The sequence below is a fragment of the Schistocerca cancellata genome, chromosome 4 (assembly GCF_023864275.1).
Source record: "Schistocerca cancellata isolate TAMUIC-IGC-003103 chromosome 4, iqSchCanc2.1, whole genome shotgun sequence".
Taxonomy (NCBI): Eukaryota; Metazoa; Arthropoda; class Insecta; order Orthoptera; family Acrididae; genus Schistocerca; species Schistocerca cancellata.
Window position 1 is genome coordinate 411,087,426 of NC_064629.1, and position 23,667 is coordinate 411,111,092.

General features: G+C 42.9%; 1 protein-coding gene across 9 annotated transcripts in view; it reads left to right on the plus strand.

Annotated features, from left to right (window-relative positions):
• The window catches only part of LOC126183366 (uncharacterized), a 505,494-nt gene that overhangs the window by 465,973 nt on the left and 15,854 nt on the right, over positions 1-23,667 (plus strand). For all 9 annotated transcript variants that reach the window (XM_049925289.1, XM_049925286.1, XM_049925287.1 and 6 more), the window contains one exon: positions 2,653-2,690. In XM_049925289.1, coding sequence (XP_049781246.1) covers positions 2,653-2,690 — 38 coding nt within the window. The remainder of the gene's footprint in view (positions 1-2,652; positions 2,691-23,667) is intronic.

Here is a 23,667-nt window from a genome sequence, read left to right on the forward strand (position 1 = left end):
TGGCAGAAAAGATGATTCAGTTGCTCCAGTCATGGGTGGTACTGAGTCATGGGAGGGATGCTCCTTTTTGGCTTGGCAGTTAGTATGTGCAGGATGGTAGGTAACTGGAGGGAGAAGACATGGGGATCTATTTCTAGACAAGGTGGGGAGAGTAATTTCAGTCTTTGAAGGCCTTAGTGAGATCCTCAGAATATTTAGACTGCTCATCACTACAGATGGTGTAACCATGGGTGGCTAGTGTATATGGAATGGTCTTCTCTGTGTCAAATGGGTGGCAGCTTTCAAATTGGAGATGTTGGTGGTTGGTAGGTTTGGTGTGTGTGTGGGGTACTGGCGCAGCCATCCATTAGGTGGAGTTTGACAATGAGGAAGGTGGCTTGTTTGGCTGAGAAGGACCCGGTAAAGTGAATGGGGGATAAGGTTTTGAGGATCTGGAGGAATATACACCCTCTACTCTGATCATGAAGATGTCATCAATGAATCTGAACCAGGTGTTAAAGGTTTTGGATTCTCGGTGGTTAGGGAGGATTCTTCGAGATAGCCCATAAACAGGTTGGCATAGGATGGTGTAATGTGGGCACCCAGTGCTGTATTTTGGATTTGTTTATGGTTGATATGTTGTATGGAGAGATAATTTTGGGTGAGGATATAGTTGGTCATGGTGACCAGGAAGGAGATCAGTCAGGCATTGGGAAAGGTAACGTTCAGTAGCGAGAAGGCCATGGGCATTGGGCATATTAATATGGAGGGAGGTGGCACTGACAGGGACAAGCAGGGTGCCGGTAGGTAAAGGAACAGGAACTGTGGAGAGTCAGTAGAGGTACTGGTGGGATTCTTTTATGTATGCGGGAAAGTTACAGATAATATGCTAAAAGTGTTGGTCCACAAGGGCAAAGATTCTCTTTGTGGGGGGAGGGGGGTGTATTAACCAGACACGAGGAGATGTCCTGGGTGGTTGGACTTAAGTGGTTTAGGAAGCATGTTGAAGGTAGGAGTGCGGCGAGTGGAGGGGTGAGTTGGCAGATAGACTCAGGGGAGATGTTCTGTGATGTACCTAGAGATTTGAGGAAGAACTGTAGATCCTGCTGGATTTCTGGAATGGGCTCACTGTGGCAGGGCTTGTAGATGGATGTGCCTGACAGCTGGCAGATTCCCTCCACCAGGTAGTCCCTGCAATTCATAATCATAATGGCCTTGCTTGGCAGGTAATGTAGTAAGGTGAGTATCAGTTTTTAGGTGGTGGATTGTAGTTCTGTCTGTGGATGTGAGATTGGTTTTCATGTTGATGGATGTGGGGAATGATGGTGATGCAAGGTTCAAGGTTAGGGAATTCTGGAAAGTGAACAGGGGATTATTTGGGGATGGTGGGGTATCAGAATCAGATGGAGGAGTAAATTGAGTAGGGTGGGATTCAGAATTGGTTTTGATCTGATTGGTAGGATTAATGGTAAAAAAATGTTTGGCTATAGGGACTGGGTAAAGGGGATGAGGTCTTTAACAAGTCCAGTGTAATTTAATTTGGAAGTGGGGCAAAATGTGGGGTCTTTGGGATTGAGGATTTTGGACAGCAAGTTCATGACTGTGTTGCAGGTCTGTTTAGACTCTGGGATCTGTAGGGTGGAGCGAGTGAATTTTTGCGGATGTGGTAAATGTCATATGTCTTCAAGGCAGTGTTTGGCAGATATGTAGGGATTCAGAGGAAGTTTGAGGCAGGCTCTGGTGGTGATAGATAGTGGTAGTCAAAGGTGGGAGTGTGAGGTGAATACATTGAGCTTTTTTTTTGAGGTGGCATTGTGCATGCTGCTCTAATTGTTGGCAGCCAAGGGTTTCATATGGTGGAGATAATGTAGAGCAAGGTGGTTTGAACCTGATGTATATGGTTTTGTAAGGCTAAGTTGATGAGGGCTATGGACAGACAGAATTTAAACAGGTAGAGTTCATTGTGGAAAGACACGTTGCAGCCAGAGATGGATAATTTGATGGTGAGGCCATTTGGGAGGATTTCATGACCTAGGCAACAATGCAGGAACATTAGGTAGGATTGTTTTCACACTAGAGGTAGGGAAACATTTATGTATTGGTACAGATGAATATAACAACAGCCCATAGTCAATAATAAAAAGTGTAAAAATACATGGACATATCACAAAAAATACAAACAAAATAAAATGGATGGTCACCAAGTTAAACTACATCCTCAACAACAATTACTTCTCCTTACCTACTAACTAATCTATGGTACAGCAATGGGTAAGTAAATGGCATCATCCTATGCCAACCTATTGAGTGAGTGTCTGTGTTCTGTCTATCCTCAAAGAGATTTGTGAAAAAAGTAGCAATTAATGTAGCAGTTACCAGGTAGAATACGTAAGATACACTAGTAACAGGAAGGACAAAATTTTTTTAACTTTAGACATCTAACCAATTGAAAAAATAATATGCGAATTTGGCCAAAAGTAAATTCAACATTTTCATATGTTTATGAATAACAGTAGGAGTTAGCCATTGCTCTAAAGTGAGCCATATTTTATAAATAAGTATCTCATTTGTATTATTTTAAGATGTAAAACTGAATTAGTAGTGCTATAGTATTAGATGTGTGTTGCACATTTACTGCAGGCTGAAAAAATAGACTTTCACATATTGTTCCAGGAATCTCACGTGAGGGACAGAAAGTCAAGTAACATAAGGTAAGGATTTTCATTCCTTTTTCCGAAGACGTCAGTGTATGTGACCAGTGGTTGTTTCTACAGAATGCATTCGACTTATACTCAATAGACAATAATCTATCTTTGTGTGGAATAATGTGCTTGGAAAGTGAAATAATGTTTCTACACAGATCAAAAAAAGTTTTGCATCACCTCGGTTCCGGAATCTGTACATAAAATTGGAGTATAAACATCATTTCTGCCCTTTTTATTCCTCATGAAAACCACACAATGCATATTGTACCACCATACAGCGAGACCTTCAGAGGTGGTGGTCCAGATTGCTGTACACACCACTACCTCTAATACCCAGTAGTAAGTCCTCTTGCATTGGTGCATGCCTGTATTCATCGTGGCATACTGTCCACAAGTTCATCAAGGCACTGTTGGTCCAGATTGTCCCACTCCTCAACAGCGATTCGGCGTAGATCCCTGTGTGGTTGGTGGGTCTTGTCATCCATAAACAGCCGTTTTCAAGCTATCCCAGGCATGTTCAATAGGGTTCATGTCTGTAGAACATGCTGGCCACTTTAGTCGAGCAATGTCGTTGTCGTGAAGGAAGCCGTTCACAAGATGTGCACAATGGGGATGCGAATCGTCGCCTATGAAGATGAACGCCTCGACAATATGCTGACAATATGATTGCATTATTCGTCGGTGGATGGAATTCACGTATTGTACAGCCATTACAGCCCTTCAATGACCAACAGCGGTGTATATCGGTCCCACATAATGCCACCCCAAAACAGCAGGTAACTTCCACCTTTGCTGCACTTGCTGGACAGTGTGTGGAAGGCGCTCAGCCTGACCGGGTTGCCTCTAAACACGTCTCCAACGATTGTCTGGTTGAAGGCATATACGATGCTCATCAGTGAAAAGAACGTGATGGCAATCCTGGGCGGTCCATTTGGCATGTTGTTGGGCTCATCTGTACCATGCTGCATGGTGTCATGGTTGCAAAAATGGACCTCACCATGGATGTCAGGAGTGAAGTTGCACATTATGCAGCCTATTGCGCACAGTTTGAGTCATAACACGATGTCCTGTGGTTGCACGAAAATCATTATTCAACATGGTGGTGTTGCTGTCAGCGTTCCTCCAAGCCATAATCCATAGGCAGCAGTCATCCACTGCAGTAGTAGCCCTTGGGCGGCCTGAGTGAGGCATGTCATCGACAGTTGCTGTCTGTCTGTCTGTCTGTCTGTCTGTCTGTCTGAGCAAGGCATGTCATCGACAGTTCCTGTCTGTCTGTCTGTCTGTCTGTCTGTATCTCTCTGTGTCTGAACAACATCAATTTGGTTCACTCCGAGACACCTGGACACTTCTCTCATTGAGAGCCCTTCCAGGCACAAAGTAACAATGTGGACATGATCAAACCGTGGTACTGACCATCTAGGCATGATTGAACTACAGACATGAGCCGTGTACCTCCTTTCTGGTGGAATGGCTGGAACTGATCGGCTGTTGGGCCCCCTCCATCTAATAGTCACTGCTCATGCATGGTTGTTCACATCTTTGGGTGGGTTTAGTGACATCTCTGAACAGTCAAAGAGACTGTGTCTGTGATACAATATCCACAGTCAACATATATCTTCAGAAGTTCTGGGGACTGGGTGATGCAAAAGGTTTTAAACGTGTGTATTTTAAGCTGTTAAATAGTTTCAAAGCTTTGTTTGATGGCAGCTTGATTGTAACCATATTCTCAAATGTTGCATTTGTATACACACAGAAGTGTGGAGAGGTACAAAGTATTTTTGTGTTCTAAAACACACTAATATAAAAGGTTCTCAGCTGCAGTTTAACCTGTTTCTTCAAGATGATGAATTATATTTTACCAGCTGTCTTACTGTAGTAATAAAATAGTAGACCTGTGATTAGTAGTAGCAGAGTTCATGACCCCCACCTCTTGTTATTTAAGTTTTTGTTAAGATCAAGAGCTGATTCACTGCTTTTTTTTTTACTCTTGTAGCTAACATGCCATTTCTTCAAATATTGCCAATAAAATAATATTAACATTGGATGGAAAGAAGAGTATCACACTAGCTTTGTGTGTGGCAAAATGAATGATCACGCCAATTTTATGGCTGGTGTTTTACTAAACCATATAAAATATACACTGATAAAGCCAAAACATTATGACCACTGATGTTGGATGCTTCCTAGTGGTGCCACGGTACCTGAAGCAGTAGGAAAAGTATGTAAGCAGAGCAGACACAGACGAGGGTTCACCTAGTGAAGGTATGGGCTGCAAATGAGGAAATCCATTGAGATAAGAAACTTTGACAAAGGGCAGATTATTATTACACAGTGTCTATGAACCGGTATCTCAAAAATGGCAAAGCTGGTGGTATGTTCAGGTGCTACTGTTATGAGCATCTATGGAAAGAAGTAGGAGGACAGTAAAACTACTACTATATGCTGAATGGTTGGACGTCCACAACTCTTCACAGAATGTGGGCGTTGGAACTTACTGCTCTGTAAAGTAGGATAGATCGTGGTCTGTGGCACCCCTGCAAAAAGTGCACAATGCTGGTGCATGCCCAAGTGTTTCAGAGCACACCGTTCATCATACATTGTTGAAAGTGTAGTTGTGCAGCAGACCATCCCCACGTGTTCACATGTTGACCCTACAACATTTCAATAATGATTGCAGTGGGCCCAGAACCATTGGGATTCAACTGTCAATCACTGGAAATATGTCGGCTCCTTGGGTGAATCACATTTTTGCTACACCAGGTAGATTGTCATCTCCACAAACTCCATCATCAAGGTAGATCAGTGGCTCAAAATGTGCAGCTGCAGTGGACACAGTTTATGAGAGCAGTATTAGGCTATGGGAGAAATTCTCTTGCATTTGTATGGGACCTGTGGTAATAATCAAAGACACACTGCCAGCTGCGAACCACCTGATCCCTTCATGCTTAATGTCTTCCCTGACAGCAATGTCATCTTTCAGCAGTATAATTGTCCATGTCTTGGGGCCACATCTGGTTTGAGGGGCATCATAGAGAACTCACGTTCATGTCTCGGTGACCAAATTTGCCTGATGGAAATCCTGTGGAACCCATCTGGGTCACTATCGGGCATCATCACCGCATATGCACATCAGCAGCCTATTATTTATGCAAATTACATGACCTGTGTGTAAACATTTAATGCCACATATCTCCACAGACCTACCAAAAAACTGTCAGATCCCTGATACACAGAATCAGTGATGTATTTTTTTCCAAAGATGGACAAACAAGCTATTAGTCAAGTAGTCATAATGTTTTAGCTGGTCAGTGTATGTACATGGAACTAGCTGTTACGTGTGACAACAGTACTTAACAGTATCTCCTCATGTAACTTCTGATCGCAAAAAAAATGTACTCACCTTTCACACCATTTATTTCTTATTTTTAGTGAGACTGATATAAATTTTTATGAGTTTGGTTGGTTAGTTATTTGCATGTTCCATGGATCATAAATGTCATCTTTTGCTATGATGTAGAATGAGTAAGTCTTACAATTACTGTTCACATTCTCAGTGATTCAAACTAAATTGATTTACACACACACACACAGAGAGAGAGAGAGAGAGAGAGAGAGAGAGAGACTATTATTACACATGGTGAGGCATCACAAATTTGAAAAAGAAGTAATGGAAGAAGGCAGGATAATCATGAGGGCGGGGATGTAAGGATGGCATGCGTGAAGTTCCGGACTTAGCAAATATTCAAGTCACATGAATTTTTTGAGATATTGAAGCCACATAGTTGCTCCCCATAGGGTCACACTAATTATTTGCTGAGTACAGGCTTGGCAACCCCAGGCTTCCTGAGCTGGGGACTGGTTAGTGCCCTCATTCCATTGTCTCTGTAAGCTCCGGGCATGCTTCAGAGAATGCCATGTGGTGTGGCAGTGGAACATTTTGTGTTGCAGGGAACGGGGATCTTGGCTTGACTGCCCAGATTGTGAGACTGGTAAAAGCCTTCGATCTTAAGGTGTGCTGTGTGCTGATGAGATGCATGGCTGTTGGGGTGGAACAATTTTTAGTGGGCAACCTCCAGGGAACCTGCCATACCTCATTTGTATAAGACTTACCTAGGCATGCAAGGCTCTGTGTAAGTGGACTTTTATTTCCCTAGCTGCTCGTTGGATGGGGATGGTCCTTCTGAGTTCTCTATTCCTCCTCCCAGTGGAAAGGGTGGGCTGCTGGTAGGTACCAACACCCAATCAAACAAGAGGGCTCCCATAGTCAGTCCTCCTTATTCAGGACTTAAGAATGGTCATATTCATAGTAACAGAACACATGCCTGTGACCACAATGTGTTTTTCATCATCATGCAGGAAGAGGGTAGTTTCGAAAAGGTTTCGCTCTTGCCTATCCAAAAGGGCATAGAGGGAATCTGTGGCTCTTTAAAGTTGGTGAAGCACTTGTGAAATGGAACATTGTTAGTGATGGGATATCTCATCTACATCTACGGCGGAGGGTACCTTGAGTACCTCTAACGGTTCTCCCTTCTATTCCAGTCTCGTATTGTTCGTGGAAAGAAGGATTGTCTGTATGCCTGTGTGTGGGCTCTAATCTCTCTGATTTTATCCTCATGGTCTCTTCGCGAGATATACGTAGGAGGGAGCAATATACTGCATGACTCTTCGGTAAAGGTATGTTCTCGAAACTTTGACAAAAGCCCGTACCGAGCTACTGAGCGTCTCTCCTGCAGAGTCTTCTACTGGAGTTTATCTATCATCTCCGTAACGCTTTCGCGATTACTAAATGATCCTGAAACGAAGCGCGCTGCTCTCCGTTGGATCTTCTCTATATCTTCTATCAACCCTATCTGGTACGGATCCCACACTGGTGAGCAGTATTCAAGCAGTGGGCGAATTAGCATACTGTAACCTACTTCCTTTGTTTTCGGATTGCATTTCCTTGACCGATGACCTCAGCAGTTTGGTCCCATAAATCCTTACCTTACCTTGCATTTCCTTAGGATTCTTCCAATGAATCTCAGTCTGGCATCTGCTTTACCAACGATCAACATTATATGATCATTCCATTTTAAATCACTCCTAATGCGTACTCCCAGATAATTTATGGTATTAACTGCTACCAGTTGCTGACCTGCTATTTTGTAGCTAAATGATAAATGATCTATCTTTCAGTGTATTCGCAGCACATTACACTTGTCTACATTGAGATTCAATTGCCATTCCCTGCACCATGCGTCAATTCGCTGCAGATCCTCCTGCATTTCCATTGTTACAACCTCTCGATACACCACAGCATCATCTGCAAAAAGCCTCAGTGAACTTCCGATGTCATCCACCAGGTCATTTATGTATATTGTGAATAGCAACGGTCCTATGACACTCCCCTGCGGCACACCTGAAATCACTCTTACTTCGGAGGACTTCTCTCCATTGAGAATGACATGCTGGGTCCTGTTATCTAGGAACTCCTCAATCCAATCACACAATTAGTCTGATAGTCCATATGCTCTTACTTTGTTCATTAAACGACTGTGGGGAACTGTATCGAACGCCTTGCGGAAGTCAAGAAACACGGCATCTACCTGTGAACCCATGTCTATGGCTCTCTGAGTCTCATGGACGAATAGCGCGAGCTGGGTTTCACATGACCGTCTTTTTCGAAACCCATGCTGATTCCTACAGAGTAGATTTCTAGTCTCCAGAAAAGTCATTATACTCAAACACAATACGTGTTCCAAAATTCTACAACTGATCGACGTTAGAGATATAGGTCTATAGTTCTGCACTTCTGTTCGACGTCCCTTCTTGAAAACGGGGATGACCTGTGCCCTTTTCCAATCCTTTGGAACGCTACGCTCTTCTAGAGACCTACGGTACACTCCTGCAAGAAGGGGGGCAAGTTCCTTCGCGTACTCTGTGTAAAATTGAACTGGTATCCCATCAGGTCCAGAGGCCTTTCCTCTTTTGAGTGATTTTAATTGTTTCTCTATCCCTCTGTCATCTATTTCGATATCTACCATTTTGTCATCTGTGCGACAATCTAGAGAAGGAACTACAGTGCAATCTTCCTCTGTGAAACAACTTTGGAAAAAGACATTTAGTATTTCGGCCTTTAGTCTGTCATCCTCTGTTTCAGTACCATTTTGGTCACAGAGTGTCTGGACATTTTGTTTTGATCCACCTACCGCTTTGACATAAGACCAAAATTTCTTAGGATTTTCTGCCAAGTCAGTACATAGAACTTTACTTTCGAATTCATTGAACGCCTCTTGCATAGCCCTCCTCACACTACATTTTGCTTCGCGTAATTTTTGTTTGTCTGCAAGGCTTTGGCTATGTTTATGTTTGCTGTGAAGTTCCCTTTACTTCCGCAGCAGTTTTCTAACTCAGTTGTTGTACCACAGTGGCTCTTTTCCATCTCTTATGGAGAGACCAAAAAGATCTGTAAGACCATGCAGCCCCCAAAGTTTGCTACCTCCTTTGCATCTGCTCTTAAACAACCAGTTCAGAAGATTGAAGCTGCTACCCAAATGGAGGTTGGTAGTGTCAGCCCTAGTACCTACATTTGCCAGTGCACGTGTGCTGCTCCAGTTCCTTCAGACCTTACACTTCCTCCCAAAACGTCAGAGAAAGCTGGTGTCAGCTACGTTGTGAAGCTTCCACTGTCGTCGTCGTGGCTCCAGAGCCTATCCAGGGCAAGAAATCAAAGGCCAAGTGTCCACCACCAATGGAGTTGGGAAGTAAGCAGTCTGATTATGTTGATTTCATACTGTTTGACGTCTCCCTTGACTCTTTGGTAGAAGTAATGGACGTTGTCTGACTGGGGTAATCGTTTTGCCCCACGACTGAGCCCCACCCATTACAGGCTCATCTGTTCAGCAAAAAGACTGGGTGAAAGCTCAGCTCACGTGATAGAGGCTCCAACATTACAATGGAACATTAATCGCTTCAGGGCACATGTGGGAGAACTGAAACTGCTAGTGAAGTAACACCCCGTGTGACTGTGTATACAAGAAACAGATTTTTAAAGCCACTGGCACTCCTATGCTACAAGGCTATACCTTTCACCGCAAGGATGACCTAACTGGGGACAGAGCCAAGAGAGGTGTTCCTGTGTTTGTCAGTAATGCGAATCACTCGTCTGCTCTTGGAGGATCACTGTGTGCTCCCTGTATCTCCCACAAGATCCATTAGACTCTGAGATTCTCGTAGGTCTTGTGGAACAACTCCCATGACCATTTCTTCTCTTAGGAGACTTCAGTGCCCATCATGTCTTGTGGGACTCAATCTGCACTTGCCCTTGGGGGTCAGGTTTTGGAGAGCCTCATGACATCTCATGAGCTGCACACTCTCAATATGGATACTCACACTCATTTCTGTACTGCTACTGGGTCATTCTTAGTCATCGACTTCTCTTTCTGCTCTCAAGCTCTTGCAGACTCTGTTCAATGGGAGCTCATTGCTGACCATTCTAGTGACCCATCTCCCACTTGGCTTTCAGATATTGGATGGAGCATTTCCTGAAGAGAAGCCACAAAAATGGATGGTCAGTAAGGCTAACTGGATGCTGTTCAGCCAGCTGGCTTTGTTTGAACACTGCAACAGTGTCCGGGAATGGGTGGACCACATCACAGAAGTGATCCATCTCGCCACTGACCTATTGATTCCAAAGTCTTCAGTTGGTCTTAGGATGTGACCTGTACCTTGGTGGACAGATGAGTGCCATTCAACAATCCAGGACAGGCATGTGGCTCAGACATTCTAAATGTTGTCTGACAGATGACACACTCATAGCCTTTAGAGGCACCAGAGCCAAGGCTCAACATGTAATTAAGGATAGCACGAAAAGATCATGGCAAGCGTTCCTGGACTCTATCAATCGTTCCATGTGTTCTAAAAAAGTATGGGAAGCCATCCAGAGGATTTTTGATAAACACAGTCATTTACTGATGGCAGCAGTGCTGAAAAAGGGGTGTCTCCAAACAACACCCGTAGCCATTGTTCAGACACTGGCAGAGCAATTGATGACAACTACTGCCAGGGCCAACTGAGATCCAGTATTTCAACGGTACAATGTGACTGTAGAGAGGGGCAATTTGGTTTTCAGATCCCATGATTCTGAGTCTTACAACTGCCCTTTCTCCATGCGGGAGCTGGAGTAGGCACTGTCTGAGACTCGTGATACCACACCTGGTCACAATCAAATCCAGTACTTCATGCTTCGACATGTGCCAGCAGTATCAATCAAAATCCTCCTCAAATGTTTTAATTTAATACAGCAGTCAGGTCATTTTCCCAACTCATGGAGAGAGGCAAATTTGGTACCTCTCCACAAACAAGGAAAGGACTGCACATGTCGCAGTTGTTATCGGAGTATTACCTTTACGAGCTGAGTAGGAAAAACCCTGGAGCGAATGGTTAACTGTCATCTGGTATTATTGTTAGAGACCAGACAACTCCTTAGCGCTTCTCAGTGTGGATTCTGGAGATTTTGGTCGACTGTCGACCACCTGACCTTGCTCAAGGTGGCTCTTCAGCAGGCTTTCCTATGTAAACATCACTGTATTGGTGTATTCTTCGATATCAGTAAGGCGTACAATACTATTTGGAGACACTGTGTTCTCGCACAACTCTGTCAGTGGGGCTTTTGTGGCCACCTCCCCTTCTTCATACAGTCTTTCTTGTCTCAGCAGTTTTTTAGAACCTTAGTCGGTGACACGCTGTCAGATCATTTTGAGCAGGAGAATGGTGTTCCTCGGGACAGTGTTTTAAGTGTTACCCTCTTTGCCATAGCCGTCGACAGTATCACTTTCACAGCAATGATCGGTGCACAACGCTCCTTATTTGTGGATGATTTTGCTGTTTTCTCTTCCTTCACCAATGTTGCGACAGCAAGCTGTCAGGTGCAACTTAAATTGCGGAGGTTAGAGGGGTTGGCTGCAAAGATGGGTTTTCAGTTTTCTGCAGATGTGTGTGTGTGTGTGTGTGTGTGTGTGTGTGTGTGTGTGTGTGTGTGTGTGTGTTCATTTTAATTGTTCTCATTGTCTTGTTGATTTACCTGAGTTGCATATAAGGAAACTCAGTCCTACATTTTAGAAACTCAGTGAGGTTTCTGGGCCTTATTTTTTATTCCAGGTTGTTGTTGTTGTTGTTGTTGTTGTTGTTGCCACACCTGAGAGACCTGAAAGCCACAACCCTCAAGGCACATGAACATCATAAAGTGCCATAGCCACAGGTCTTGGGGAGAGGACAGGCCATTTCTTCTCCAATTTTATAGCACTTTCATGCTTTCATGCCTAGACTGTGGGTGCATGATATATGGTTGATGAAGGTTTCTCGCGTCTCCAGCCAGGTGGTAGCATTGATATATCGTGACATTTCGGGAAGTGTCATACTACTCATCTTCTGGCATAGTGTCACGACAGTGTTGTAGGAAAGCCAGTGTACTGAGAAGTTTTGCTTTTCTGGAGCGTTCTTTCTACAGCCGTTTGAAGCTGCAGACTATTTCCCCCTCATAGGGGTGTCATATATGTGACTGTGGGCTTTCCCAGTATAAACTGTTGATGAAGGTTTCTCAGGTCTCCAGCCGGGTGGTAGCATTGCATCGCAATATATCAATGCTACCTCCCAGCTGGATACCCGAGAAACCTTCATCAGTAGTTCACACTGGGAAAGCCTACAGTCACATGCACGGTATATGGATCGGCAAGACCTTCTTATTTGAATATCATTGATGCTGTCCACCATGAGGGGATTTGGCTGGCCATGCGTGCTTATAGGACCAGCCTCATACCTAGTCTCTGTGGTGAGGCATGCAAACCGCCAGCTCGTCATGGTGCATAAGGCATGTAAGTTCCTCACACCTCCGGCGTCACCCGCATACCATACTGTTGTTCGTCTACCTCTGGAACGCCTTTTCTCCAACCGTCCATGAGCCACAATGCTGTTTGGGATCTGCGCACAGCATGTGCTGGAGTCACTTGATGAGGAGTGAGTAAACCCCAAATCCAGGGTTTTAACTGTCAGCCATCCTGGTTACTGGAGAGGCCTTAGGTGATTTTAGATTTAGTGCGGTATAGGAGAGATTGCACTCCTCCTCCTGTTTTTAATGCTATATTTTCTGACATTTTAACTGAGCATCCCAACTACGTAGCTGTCTTCGTGGATGTTTCCAAAGAGGGGGACTCTGTTTGTTGCTCTGTCGTTTTCCCAGATGAAGTCCTCAAGCTCCAACTGCTTCAAGCATTTACTCTCTTTGACACAGAATTATATGTGATGGCACTGGAGCAGATGAGATGTTCTTCCAGTGCTAAATTTCTTGTCTGTTCTGATTCTCTGAGTGCCCTTCACTGTCTCCAATGTTTGTACCCAGCAGATAAAGTAATCCAGAATATCCAGAATGCCTGTCTTCAACTGTCATGAGTGGAAAAGGAGGTGTCTTTTTACTGTGTACCTGGGCACATGGATATCGTGGGGAATGAAAGGGTGGATGTAGCTGCCAGGAAGGTGTGTTGTGATCCTCAGTTATTTCAGTGTACCATCCCACTGCGGGCTGTCACCTCATTGTTGAGGTACTAAGTCAAGCGGCAGTGGGAAGACGAGTGGCTGGAAGTGGCAGACAATAAGCTCCATCTAGAAAAGCCACAATGCAGCCATGGAGTACCTCCTTCCAGTCATGTTGATGTGATGAGGTCCTCCTTACTCGTCTTCACATAGGCCACAGCACTATCATGCCTCGCCTCTTGCTACGGCGAGAGGACCTACCACTTTGTGGTGTTTGTGGCATACAGATCACTGTATTTTATTATTTTATTGGACTGTATTTCATTTACCAACCAGTACGCCATGACAGATTTTCTGATGGATCGGTCCAGTATGTTAAGTAATGTTCAAATGAATGTGGTTTGAGTTTTAAAGTTTTGTTAAGTTTCCAACATCTTTCCGAAGATTTTAGGGAGATGGTTTTAATATGTTAACGGGGTTACTAGCTCACCCACACTTTTTGTAAGTGGTCAGCCAGTGACATTTGCCTGCACCTTTCTTTTAGCTCCTTTCTCATTTTAACTATGTGTTTTAAACTCATTTATAGTTACTTGTACTTTTTCTCTGTTGTTTTAACACATATGAGATGTTGTGGTCAATTCAAGTGCATGAGTGTGGAACAATTTTTGGGTTTTGAGCCACATTTGTTTGTTTCAATGAGTGTAATGTGTAATGATGCTGATGCTGTATTTTCAGCTGAAGCTAACCAGGATCCAACAAAATAGATAAAGGAATTCGAACTTACTGATAAAGACAACAGGTGAATGAAATTGTGTGTGTCACAAATGTCTACTTTTGTGCCAACATCTACTTTTACTTTAATAGTACAGAACAGCAGTGGTTTTGATGACAAATCTGTTCCGGTTTTAGTCAGTTCTGAGGCATTATTTTCTGTGATGTATAATGCTTCTTGTCACCAGCTGAATAATATTGTAAAGGATGAGCCAGTTTGTAGGAAAATTTTAATTTCTTTCATTAGCTCCCAGAAGTAACTTCATTTTTCCATTACGGCGAAGTCATGGCTGGCAATATTGGCTGCCTATAGATTCTTTCGTCCCACGGTCTAGCAACAGGAAGTCAGCAACGAGGAAGGGCACCTTGATCACGTGCCTCCCTCGTGTGCTGACGAGGTAATGCTGCCCCAGGCATTGCTTAGCAGGCGGCACTCTGGAAAGTTCCATGCCGTCCGCACGGTTTTCTCGATCCCGACCAGTCAGGGCGGAGGAAGCCGCACGGTGCATCGAATATACCCGGCCGCTCATTGCTGGGCCCACAATCTTGTTTTCTTGCTCTCCTGTAAGTCGGATGCGCACCCTGTAGCAGTGAACATCTTCCGCTTCTCCCGGTGGTGCGGCACTGTGGACTTAGTTTTCGCAGATACCAACCTTTGCCATATTTTACCTTCTGGCTCACCCTCACCTCCCTAGGCCTGGCTATGTGACCCCTTTTTATCGTGCTTTTGCCAATAAATGACCTTTGTCTAAATGTTATCCTGGTGAATTTATCATGCCCACTGCCTTCCCATCTGCTCATCGTGTACAACTGGTGGCAGAAGTGGGATCCATTCCCGTAGCGACTTTGTCGCTACACTTAATTCTTTCTGGCAAGATGCCGTGCACTTTGCGCATGGAATGTGCCCACTGGCCACCACATTTGCTCCACACAGGCTGTGGCTGTGCCAGTAAACATGCACAGGGCACGCACTGCAGCGAGGCAGCCGACGCTGCCGGCCAAGGCTTGGTTGTAACGGAAAAATGAAGTTACTTCTGGGAGCTAATAAAATAAATTAAAATTTTTCTACTGACTGGCTCATCCTTTACAATATACTGACAGAAAAAAATCACAACACCAGAATATAATAAATGCAGAGCAACGAAATTTCGGAATCCGTTTGTCTAGGTAACATACCAGGTGGCTATAATTAAACTTTCCCTATTTAACACATTACAACATGGAAACTAATTACCATATCAGTGCCAAACTTGGTGGCATTAATGTCAAGGATGTGAGGAAGAAAAACAATGGAGAATAAGTTCAATTGAAACACTTTCAGTGTGCTGCTATGGTACATCATACGATTACATACCGGTACCATTACTGCTACAAAAAGGGCTCAATATGGCACCCATTAGTATCCAGAAGAGTGTAAAAGTGCAGGATTGCATTCTTCACAGCAGAACAAAGCATGTACATGGGTATGCTGGCTACCTCTCTTGATATGCTGCGCTTCAGATCAGCATGTGTATATGTTCCCCTTGTAAACCCTGTCCTTCAGGTAGCCCCACAACCATAAATTACAGGGAGTGAGATCAGGTGTTCGTGCTGGCCAAGCATTTCGAAATGATCGGCTGATAATTAAGTTTTTCCAGATGTGTTTCAGAGAAGCAGGTGAACTTCACGAGCAATGTGCGGTGATGCCTCATCTTTCATGAAAACAGTCAAGTGCAATGCATCTCTCTCCTATAGGATGGGTATGACATGCTGGTGAAGCATTTCACAGTAATGCTGGCCAGTCACACTACACAGCAGGTCTTGGAGCACCAACCTATTCAAAAAAGAGTGGACGAATGATTAATGTAGCCATGGAGCCACACCACACGGTGACACATTCACCATACAAAGGAACTACATGTACAGTGACTGGAGGTGAAGATCCACACATTCGGCAATTCTGTGTGTTCACCTCACCTGCAGAGAAAAATGAGCTTCGTCTGCCCATAGGATTGTCCAGAACCAGCCCTTGTCGATTTCAATCCTGGCAATCATTGTGCATCCTGTGGTGCAAACTGCTGTACGACATGGCTACCATGTGAGAATGGTTCGAAGCACCTTCCATCCAGTGACCATGGGTTGTTCAACTGTCATGACAGAGCATGTGCACTGCCTGATCAGGAATTGCGTGCAGCATTGTCTGCCATAGCAACAGTGATTTCATCAACCACCTGTGGTGCAACCGGTCATCGGCCTCTTCCTGGCATGATGCTCAGTTCTCCAGTTTATTCGAATTTCATCATGCTCCCCACAGCAGGTAGAGAAAAAGTACCCTTCCATAATCCTTTCAGTTGGTGATATTCTTGAAGTGCAGCTGCAGCCATTACTTTTGTTTTGATAATAGAGCTTCACCAATAATGCCCTGCTGCTTTTGTCCAAGCACATGTTGACACGTCAACAAGTGCACCATGACTGGTCAAGTGTATGAGACTGTGAATCACGGCGCCTGGTGGTCATAGTTGGAGCAGGACAGTGGCGCTGTGATGCATGGAAGTCGTATGCCCCATACTCTGGACATTAATGCTACCAAGTTTTGTACTCGTACTGTAATATTTTCTGTGTTATAACATGTTAAATAGAGAAAGATGAATTATAACCACCCAGTATTTACGTGACTAACATTGCCAGAGCATAGGCTAATGTAATAATGAGATAAGTCTGTGCAAATGAGAAATGTTGGTACATTAGTAACCTTTGTCACAGCCAGAATGTTGAATGCAAGCACGCATCATGTTGTGCAGGTGTCAGATATCAGTTTGTGGGATAGAGTTCTTGCCTGTTACAGATGGTCAGTTTGTACAGAAACAGTTAATACTGTTTGTGAATGAAGCTGTAGTTGTAATGTAAGGTGAGGTTCAACAGCTGTAAAGTATTTTTAAAAATGCATTTTAATCATCAGTTGTTTATTTGTCCCATTAGTCATCTACTGGTTCTGGTTATTAACCAATGTCCAGGATTTAGTTAAAAGCATCCCATATTCCTCTGAAGCTGAACAATATCAAAATTATCCAATGAAATTGTTCAAACACCTGACAAAATTTGTCTTAGGATTCTGACAGTCACATCTCATGTCAAATAGACAGATGTCACAAGGAAAATAAGATGTCTGTCTATTTGACATGAGATATGACTGTCAGTATTCTAAGACAGATTATGTCCAGTGCTTCTACATTTTCACTGGATAATTACAATGTTGTTCAGCTTCAAAAAAATATGCGATGCTTTTAACCAATCTGTTGTACCCTATATCATGGATGATGCTTAATAACTAAAACTGGTTGATGGCTAATGGGACAAATAAACAGCTGATGGTTAAAATGCAGTTCATAAAAAAAAAGATGCAAGAGTTGTCTGATGGTGTCCCATATGTGCTCAGCTGGAGACAGGTCTGGTGAAGAAGCGAGCCAAGACAACATGCCAAAACTATGTATGGGTTACAAGAGTGGTATGTTGGTGAGCATTATCCTGTTGGAAAACACTCTTTAGGATGCAGTTCATTAATGAAAGGGGTGCACGTGCTGTGATACGAAATGACACCTCAGACCATAACTCTAGTTCTAGGTCCAGTGTGTGTAGTGTGCAGACAGGTTGGTTGCAGGTGTTCTGCTGGCCTCCTCCTAACCAACACAAGGCATCAATGGCACTGAGGCAACACTAGCTTTCGTCAGAAAACATAACAGACCTCCACCCTACTCTCCAATGAGCTCTCACTTCATACAGCTGAAATCGCAAATGGCAGTCAGTGGAATGCACGTTACACGGCATCAGGCCTGGAGCTGTCCTTCAGGTAACCAGTTTGGAACAGTTTGTTATGTTACTGTGGTGCCAACTGGTGCTCAGATTGCTGCTGCAATTGCTGTATGATGCACCAGAGCCATATGCCTAACACAATGATCTTTTCTGTCAGTAGTGCCACATGGCCAGCCAGAGACTGATCTTGCAACTGTACAGTCTTGTGGCGACTGCTGCCAGCAGTCATGTGCAGTGGCTACATTCCTGCCAACACTTTCTGCAATATCACAGAATGAACATCCAGCTTCTCGGAGCTCTACCACATGGTCTAATTCAATCTTGTGAGGTGCTGATAATGGTGCCTTTATTACCTTAAAGGAATTCTTGACAAACAACTCACCACATCCAGTCTCAAAGTTAAGTAATGCTCATGATGACTGTCACAATGTGAATATAAAGCAAACCTGGTTAGCATTCTCATAGTGGCACTACTGGTGCCACTGTAATGTGATGGGCTTGAAATAGGAGTGGACATAATTGTTCAGATGTAGAAACACACCTACCAACATTTTTTCCTCCTTGGTGTTATAATTATTTTTCTGTCAGTGTATTATATCTGGATATTCAAAGGCCATTGTGCAGATTGTTGCAAATGGAAAATATGTCCAGTTGGCAGAACCTGTGTTGTGACAGTGGGTATCTGTGACACAAAACAACTCTTCAAATTTGTTGTTTTATGAAAATGCAGCCACAGTATTACCTTAGGATAGAACTTCTTGCAGGTGTCACAAGCAGTCATGAAATGCAAGATCAGAGCTCTGAATTGATGATGCTACTCAAAAAGTTCACACAAGAATGTCTGCTCTCAGTGACTGTCAACTATTGAAGACACACTTATCAAATCTTCATCAGTGAGTTCTAATCAACAACATGGAAGCTCAGCTAACCTGTGGATTTTTAGTGGAGTGAAAAAAAAAGGCCTTCATGCTCACAAAACAGATCTGTGTGCTAAAGATCATGATAACCATCACAAGTAGACAAGGAGAGCTGTGGGTCACCAGTTGCCATGAATAGTCACAACTCATCCCTGCGTGTATGTGGATAGGTAAAGCCAAACCATTCCCAGGAGGTCAGGTCACTGCCATCAATGGAGAACCATATCACACTGCCAAATCATGGGCTACCCATCAGAGGAATCTACATCCAGCTGCCAATAAGTCCTGTGTTGACTTCAGTGAATATTGGCCATTCTGCATAAATTTTTCAGTGCATTCAAATCTGGAGAGGAGACAAGGCAGACTAGCCAACCCAGTGTGAAAACCATACCAACACTAGGGCTCATCCCCCCACCTTGGTCAATGCTTTTATGTGGTTTTTGCAGCTGAGCAATGGATATTCAAAGGGAAATTGAGAAGAAGCTTCAGGTCATCATCAGTCAGTCATCGAGAGTCTTTGGTCATCCGCTAGGGTCCTCGTGAAGAAGAAAGATGATGTATGGCATTTGTGTTGATTGCAAGTGGCTGAACAAAATAACCATAAAGGATTTTTTACCATTGCTTTGAACTGATGGCATGAACTGTTTGAAAGGAGTGAAGTATTTTTCCACTGCAGACTGACAGATTGAGGTTGGTGAGACTAACTGGGAAAAGTGTGCTTTCATAATAGTGGATGGCCTCTGAGAGATCAGTGTTATACTGTTTTGAATGTACAATGTACAAAGCCACCTTTGGGCATATGATAGACAGCCTACTTTGGCTTCATAAATATACAATGTTTCTTTCCCATCGTGATGACATTATCATTTTCTTGGAAGATATTTGAACCACATGTAAGCCATTTGACTAATGTTCTGAAGTTTATATGTGATAGAGCAATTTGAGACAAATGGCCAGCATGTAAAAGTCTTGGAGTTCCTGTACACTGATTAAAATTGCTTTGTGATGGGTATTTGGCAGTGGCAGGGAGGGGGGGGGGGGGCTGGTATGCAGCCATTCTTGCTTTACAAGTGCTGCACGTAACCTGCAACACATGCAACCCAGGGAGAAAGTGTCATTTGACAACGAACAGTGATTGGCTGATGGCTGGCCTCTACTGCTCGACTGGCTATCAGTCACAAAGTAAGTGTAAGTGGTATATAGTTGATTGGAATGGAGTGTGTCTGGATCCAGAAAATGTAAGAGGCATGACAGATTTTTAAGTACTCTGCAAATTTATGAAGTGTGAGGTTTCCTTGGGAAGTATTGTGCTACAGATGCTTCTCAAAGGATTTCAGTTGGATGGCATGACCACTACAAAGACACAAAATTTTCTAAGACCAACAGGAAGATCTTTCCATATCTTGAAGGAGACACTGACATCTTTTCCACTCATGGCACTTTTTGACAAGAATACAGGGATGTAACTACACTCTCATGCTCGTGATTAAAAGATAGGCCCAGTTCTAGTGAAAAACCAGGAAGGTGCAGAAAGTGTGGTGCCTTGCATCTCCACAGTATGTTCCTAACTATGAGAGCCACTTTATGAGTAAGAAAGTGTGTCTTGCAGTTTCTTAGGCAATCAGTAAGTTGATATGATAGACCATTTCCTGTTGTGCCTGACTGCCATTATTTATGCAGATTGACAAGTGTGAAGCATCTATCTGGTACATTTGGAAAATGGGCGTTGAAGCTTCTGTAGCATATCGCCCCAGTAGTATACCCCACCAGACCAAAAAGTTTCAGGTCAGGATTAATAAAAAATGTAGAAATGTTAAGATGATAATTTTAAGACTACAGTATTCTACATAGCCTCCCCCCACTTGAGAACAATGCACAGAACATTAGCACTACCATACGAAACTGTCAGAAAAGTCCTTCTTTGACATTTTGTTCAACTCGTGTCACATTAGCTTGAACATCGGTTATGTCATCAAAGTGTTGAACCTTCATGTGAATTTCCAGACTGTCATTTTGTAGTAGGTTCATCTTGATAACATCAAGTCTTCTCACTCGTGATGATTTTTTCTAGACATGAGTTGTTTGTATTTTCATTTCAATCAAGTCACACCAGACATCCAGACGTCATCATTTTTGTTTGGGAGTCAAGGTGTGCAGTACAAACTCTGCACATGCTTCTCTCATTTTCCATTCATTCTGCAGTGTGTCTTGAACACTTGATTTAGAGATGTTGCTCCATTGCGATTTGTGACACAACAGTGTTCACACACTACAGCCACATGTCCACTACATAAAGCCCCTATTACATGGTAGACATGTCATATACATGTCTTCACCAGCACCCCAAGTGTACAAGCCTGGAACTGCCAAATTTTTATTTTCCCTATTACACAATACTACTAACTTGTACAAGTCTGTACCAGCACCCCAAGGGTACATATTTTGAACTGCAGTCTTGTTTATGGCATTAAGTGGAAAAACTGATCTTTTGTAAAGCTGCTTTTTACTCATATTAAAATTTCTGAAAGGTCTGGGTTCGTATTTATTAATTGTGCAGCTGTCATGAAATTACGTTATAATTATACAGAATTATGGACTACAGTGTTAGTTTCATGCCGTGCTGATACTAACAAATGATTACCTCTGCAGCACTTGTTGGGACAGTAGTCACTGTAGTTGTTAAGAGCAGGACAGAATGATGATGTAGTGCCTAGAAACAACTAAGTTCGATGCTGACTCGGAAGATGGGATGAAGGCACGGGCAAATACATTCTGTTAATGAAGGAGCCGAGGCTGAAAGATCCACGGGAGGTGGATGTTCTTGAGGGATTTTTTAGGAGTGACACAGTGTGTTAAGAAAGCCATGTAAGGGAACCATTTCACTGTCATTTTATGCATTTTTATGATGCCTATGCCACTTGTTTCAGTCTCTCTTATTTTTTTCAGCTTGGAACAATAGTACATCTGCAAAGATGCAAAACGGCTTTTGCTGTTCTCACTGGTCATAGGTGTCACAACTGCTCTTACTCTTGTGACTATTCTCCCAACACTATCCATCCTTGCTCGCTGTAGTAATGCAAAAGCTGCAGTCAAATCAAACATGTGTTACTTTCACTAATGTAGGTGTTACATGCTCATATAAAAAGTAAAATTGTGAGTTCATTTATGTAAAACATATAAACTCAGAATTTAACATTTGTAGACATACCTCATTGTGGTATAGTGTATCTAGAGGATCATATAGACACCTTTCATTACTGTGTGTCTCTGTAAGCATGCTTAAATGTTGTTTGTTCCTTTCTATATCACAGTAAGAAGCTGTCATTAGATTTACAACTTTTCTCAGTGGCAATACAAAAAATGGGAATTTTTGTTGATTTTATTACTGTATTTATAAAAAAAGTTATTCACTGAAAAACGTGTAAAGTGTCTTGTGCAATTTCAAGAAAGAGTCCTCAAGAGATCATGTATATTTTATCTGCTGACCACAGGTGGAAACAGTAACAAGCAGAAAGCCCGCTTGAAATGCTGTGTTCTGTACATGCGTGTTTACACTTTCTCTACTGTATATGTGCGGATCCATGGCAGAATAAAAAGGTTCTCATTTCTCATTGATGGATAAACCATCAGCTAAAATCATAGCTGCACCAGTTCTGCTGCTAGGTGGCAGGCCATCTACATCTGACTTGTACACGTTAGATGTGAAATGTAATACTGGCTTAACACTGCCTGCTCACAATTGACTGATCAAATGCGCATCTGTTGTTTACAGTTGTTAGTTCAGATTGCCATACTAGTTACTACACTGACATTGCCTTATGCCAGGAATAAAATCAGTATCAGAACTTTCTGGGCAGTGTACAAAAATGGTTGCCAACTGCCTGTCATGGAATCCATGGGAAGAACAGTGCAATGCTAGTGATATGCCACAGCTGAATAAAAGGAAGATCCAGCATTACTGGCGATGATAGAGGCCTTACAGAAGGCAGAAACTGCCAAAGAATAATTCAGACTAATATACGGAAAATTGTATAAAAGAAAGTATGACCCAAGGGGATCAAAATTGCTGCTTGTCATCCCTGCTGATTTACAACTAGCTGTATAGAAGTATTTTTATGATCATACAATGAAGGCTTTCACTACCGTATGTTTCAGCTGTCGAGAACTCTTCCGGGTTGTATGGCTGTGCCATGGAACTCTTCTATCCCTGATGTTTCATCCAAAGCTATGTTGGTCATCTATGGAGGTGCTCCTGGTTGTGCTGAGTCTTGCCAACTGATGAGCCAGACATCGAAGAACAGCCTAAATACTGTGGAAAGTGGGCGTGGTCTAGATTTCACATGATAGCAGAGATAAACCTTGTCAAGGATAAAATATAACTATCGACCATAGTATGTCAAAGATAAAAACTTCTCATTGATTCTGTAGTGCCACAGTCGATATATTGCTGAGTTTCATAGCTTCTTCTTTTCAGTTAAAATTATCCCCATGTTTATATATTCCAACGGCTTCTCTATATAGCTGTGGATAATAGTTCGACATAATACATAAAACTTCAGATTCCGAAAATTTCACTACGTGATCACCTGACTGAAGAGCATGTTACGCCACAACTGACTTGTCTGTTTTCCCTAGTCAGCAAAGACTTTTATGTTCCTTCAAGCATGTATTCACACTTCTCTTTGTAGTTCCAATGTAGACCTACCACATGTACACGAAATCTCGTATCCACCACTTGCAGACAGAGGGGGACATTTATCCTTAACAGAACGAAGTGCTTGGTCTATGTTCTTAGTTGGTCTGAAAATCAGTCGAACGTTGTGTTTCCTTAAAATCTTGCCAATTTGATCTGTTACTTTTTTGATGAAGGGTAGAGAAACTCTGTTCTTCCATCACTGTGTCCTATCGTTGTCCTTAGGCTTCCTGTTATTCAGTTGCAAAACTATTTATTTCCTTACTAGAGCACACATTCTTCTCAAAAGCCTGCTTTAGATGTTTTA